This window comes from Cicer arietinum, chromosome 5 (assembly GCF_000331145.2).
Source record: "Cicer arietinum cultivar CDC Frontier isolate Library 1 chromosome 5, Cicar.CDCFrontier_v2.0, whole genome shotgun sequence".
In the NCBI taxonomy this organism is placed as follows: Eukaryota; Viridiplantae; Streptophyta; class Magnoliopsida; order Fabales; family Fabaceae; genus Cicer; species Cicer arietinum.
In genome coordinates this window covers 59818957-59821612 of record NC_021164.2, presented here as the reverse complement: position 1 = coordinate 59821612, position 2656 = coordinate 59818957, and the positions used below count along the sequence as shown (strand labels likewise).

Here is a 2656-nt window from a genome sequence, read left to right as displayed (position 1 = left end):
AGCAGGAATATAGACTAGAGAAATTATAATAGAACAAAATTGGTTATAATATTGAATTTAATGGTAGCTTATAAATATTAAGAAGGCCTCGTACATTGTAGAAAATCACCCAGCTGGGACTAAAAGAGAAAGATTCAGAAAATGGGTGCGTGGTTAAGAAATGCAAAACCATATCTACTATTGTTAGCTGTACAATTTGGGTCTGCTGTCATGTTCATTTTCGCCATGGATGCTATCAACAAAGGCATGAGTCATTACGTCTTCATTGTCTACCGTAATGCCATTGCTGCTGTAACATTAGCTCCCTTTGCATTTTTTCTAGAAAGGTAATTAATTAAAAACATTTCAACCATTTTAATTAGGCCATGCTAAAAGATGTGTGTTTTATTTTTCAGGAAAGTCAGACCCAAGATGACTCCCCGTGTATTTTCAGAGATTATGGCACTGGCTTTCTTTGAGTAATTATCATCTTACACAATTTCAAATATACATTTACTTGAATGAATGAATTAATTAAACTATATATTGTACAGAATAATACTTGATCAATGCTTTGCCCTGTTGGGGATGAAATTAACGTCCGCATCCTTCTTGTCTGCTGTGATGAACTCCGCCCCCTCCATTACTTTTGTGTTGGCAGTCATTCTAAAGTAAGTATATAAATGAGATGCCTAACTAAGGGATATAGTTATTAATGAATTATATTATATTGTGTAGACTTGAGCACATGAAGATTAAGGAGGTAGCATGTCAAGCGAAACTGATCGGCACAGCAATAACATTCGGAGGAACATTGCTAATGGCTCTGTATAAAGGTCCTGTAGTTAGTGTTGTGAGGTCATCCATTAATCATGCTACCCAGCCTCAGAATGTGGACGACCCTACCGGTAACCGCTGGATCATAGGGACATGTTTCCTCCTCATTGGTTGCGCTGGCTTCTCTTCATTTTACATATTGCAGGTAACTACCTCATTATTACTTTATATTCTTTTCTATGTATGTTTGGTTTAATTTTAAGTGATTTTGTAGGCCATAACGTTGAGAAAGTACCCAGCAGAAATGTCCTTAGCAACCTGGGTTTGTTTTATAGGCGCACTTCAAAGCTTTGTGGTAGCGTTTTTCGCGGAGCGCCATCACTCTCATGCTTGGTCTCTAGGTTGGGATACACGACTCTTTGCCCCAGCTTATGCGGTTAGTGTTTAAATACATCAATTTTCTTTATTTATTGTATCACTTTTTCTATTTCTTTCTTACTCAAAGTGTCAATTGAATATTTACTAATTCAATATATCATATTTTTTTCATTTTGTTTTTCCTTTTCTTGTGGTTTATTATTACAGGGGATAGTTACATCAGGAGTCCAATATTACATACAAGGCAAGGTCATAAAAACAATGGGTCCAGTTATTGTAACTGCTTTTAATCCCCTGCGTATGATCATTGTCACGGCCTTGGCGTGCATCATTCTCTCTGAGCAACTCTTTCTTGGAAGGTAATATTTTTAACCCGCCGTTCATTAAACGAAGTCATTGTTCTTTTATTTTTGTCTTATCTAGGAAATTTGATAATTTGGAGTTTTTTTTATAAAAAAATGTGGATGTTATGTTAATATCTAACTTTCTTATTAGTCTACGCAAGTATTAATTATTTAATTGACATTTTTATTCTTAAATGAATTATAATTATGATGACAGTATTATTGGAGCAATAGTGGTGGTTTCTGGGCTTTATCTAGTTGTGTGGGGAAAATCTAAAGAATACAAAGCTCGCAATGAGATGCCACCGTCACCTACAAAGGAGAACTCATTGCAACACCAACAGCAGCTACCCGTCACTGCTCCTAGAAATGAAATTAGCGATAACAAAACTCAATTGGTTTTTCACGCTGAAGAACAATGCTACAATTGTGGGCCAAATTAATTATGGGCCCCCACTTTGTTTAATTAGACATTGATTAATTGGTGTTACCATTCCTATACCTAAGCCAAATGTCATTAAGACATTGATTCATTTCGGGGCTTTCAAAATAAGTAAAAAAACAAATATATGATCCATTCTGAGATTCTAAAATTGTAAAAGTAAACATGATTCTTACACCATCCAAAACATCTCCTTTTACACTTCATGTTTTATCCTTCTCTTTATTAGTTTTCCGTCACAATATCCATCCTATCTACTCAGCTTAATTTGTCTTTTTCCATTTCTCTATGCCATAAAATATAACGATCATATGTATGAAATGGTACCACAACTAAATACGATTCTATTTGTTTACAAATACAAGACACTTTTACAAGTACTCATACCTTCATTTCACATGGTCAAAGTCCAATACAATAATTGATTTAAAGACTACAAGCTCTAAATCTAAGACATCACTCAACTACTTGTATCGGATTTTCCTATTTATAAAGCAATATTCAAATATAAGATAAACAACCATCATCAACATTATTTAATAATACCTAGTCCATATATGCAAATTTAGAAACTTTCGATAGCAATTTAATGTAATTAATAATTACATTATAATATTTTATAAAATATATAATATTTTGATTCGTATATAGAGTAATTAATTTTCAATGATATAACATTAATATTTGAGTAATAAATAGATATAAGATTTGTTTCATTCAATTCAGTGCAAATTCA

The 2656-nt window shown here is 33.2% G+C and overlaps 1 protein-coding gene across 2 annotated transcripts; it reads left to right on the top strand.

The window, feature by feature from the left end:
* Nucleotides 1-73: 73 nt before the first annotated feature.
* On the top strand, nucleotides 74-2126 carry LOC101495013 (WAT1-related protein At4g08290-like). Of its 2 annotated transcripts, XM_004500506.4 has the most exons (7): nucleotides 77-326; nucleotides 396-458; nucleotides 534-650; nucleotides 718-961; nucleotides 1031-1192; nucleotides 1342-1493; nucleotides 1696-2126. In XM_004500506.4, exons 1-7 carry the CDS (start codon nucleotides 142-144, stop codon nucleotides 1919-1921), a joined length of 1149 nt encoding a protein of 382 aa, XP_004500563.1. In that variant the 5' UTR covers nucleotides 77-141; the 3' UTR covers nucleotides 1922-2126. The 2 variants fall into 2 exon arrangements, with proteins under 2 accessions (XP_027190291.1, XP_004500563.1); XM_027334490.2 differs by lacking the exon at nucleotides 534-650 and having other exon boundaries at nucleotides 74-326.
* Nucleotides 2127-2656: the final 530 nt, after the last annotated feature.

Excerpts from the sequence above, each read along its gene's own strand:
- LOC101495013 (XM_004500506.4), top strand. The coding sequence starts at position 142 with ATGGGTGCGTGGTTAAGAAATGCAAAACCATATCTACTATTGTTAGCT. Across the intron at positions 1,193-1,341 it reads TCTTTGCCCCAGCTTATGCG|GGGATAGTTACATCAGGAGT; the intron begins GTTAGTGTTTAA and ends TTATTATTACAG. Across the intron at positions 1,494-1,695 it reads GAGCAACTCTTTCTTGGAAG|TATTATTGGAGCAATAGTGG; the intron begins GTAATATTTTTA and ends TTATGATGACAG.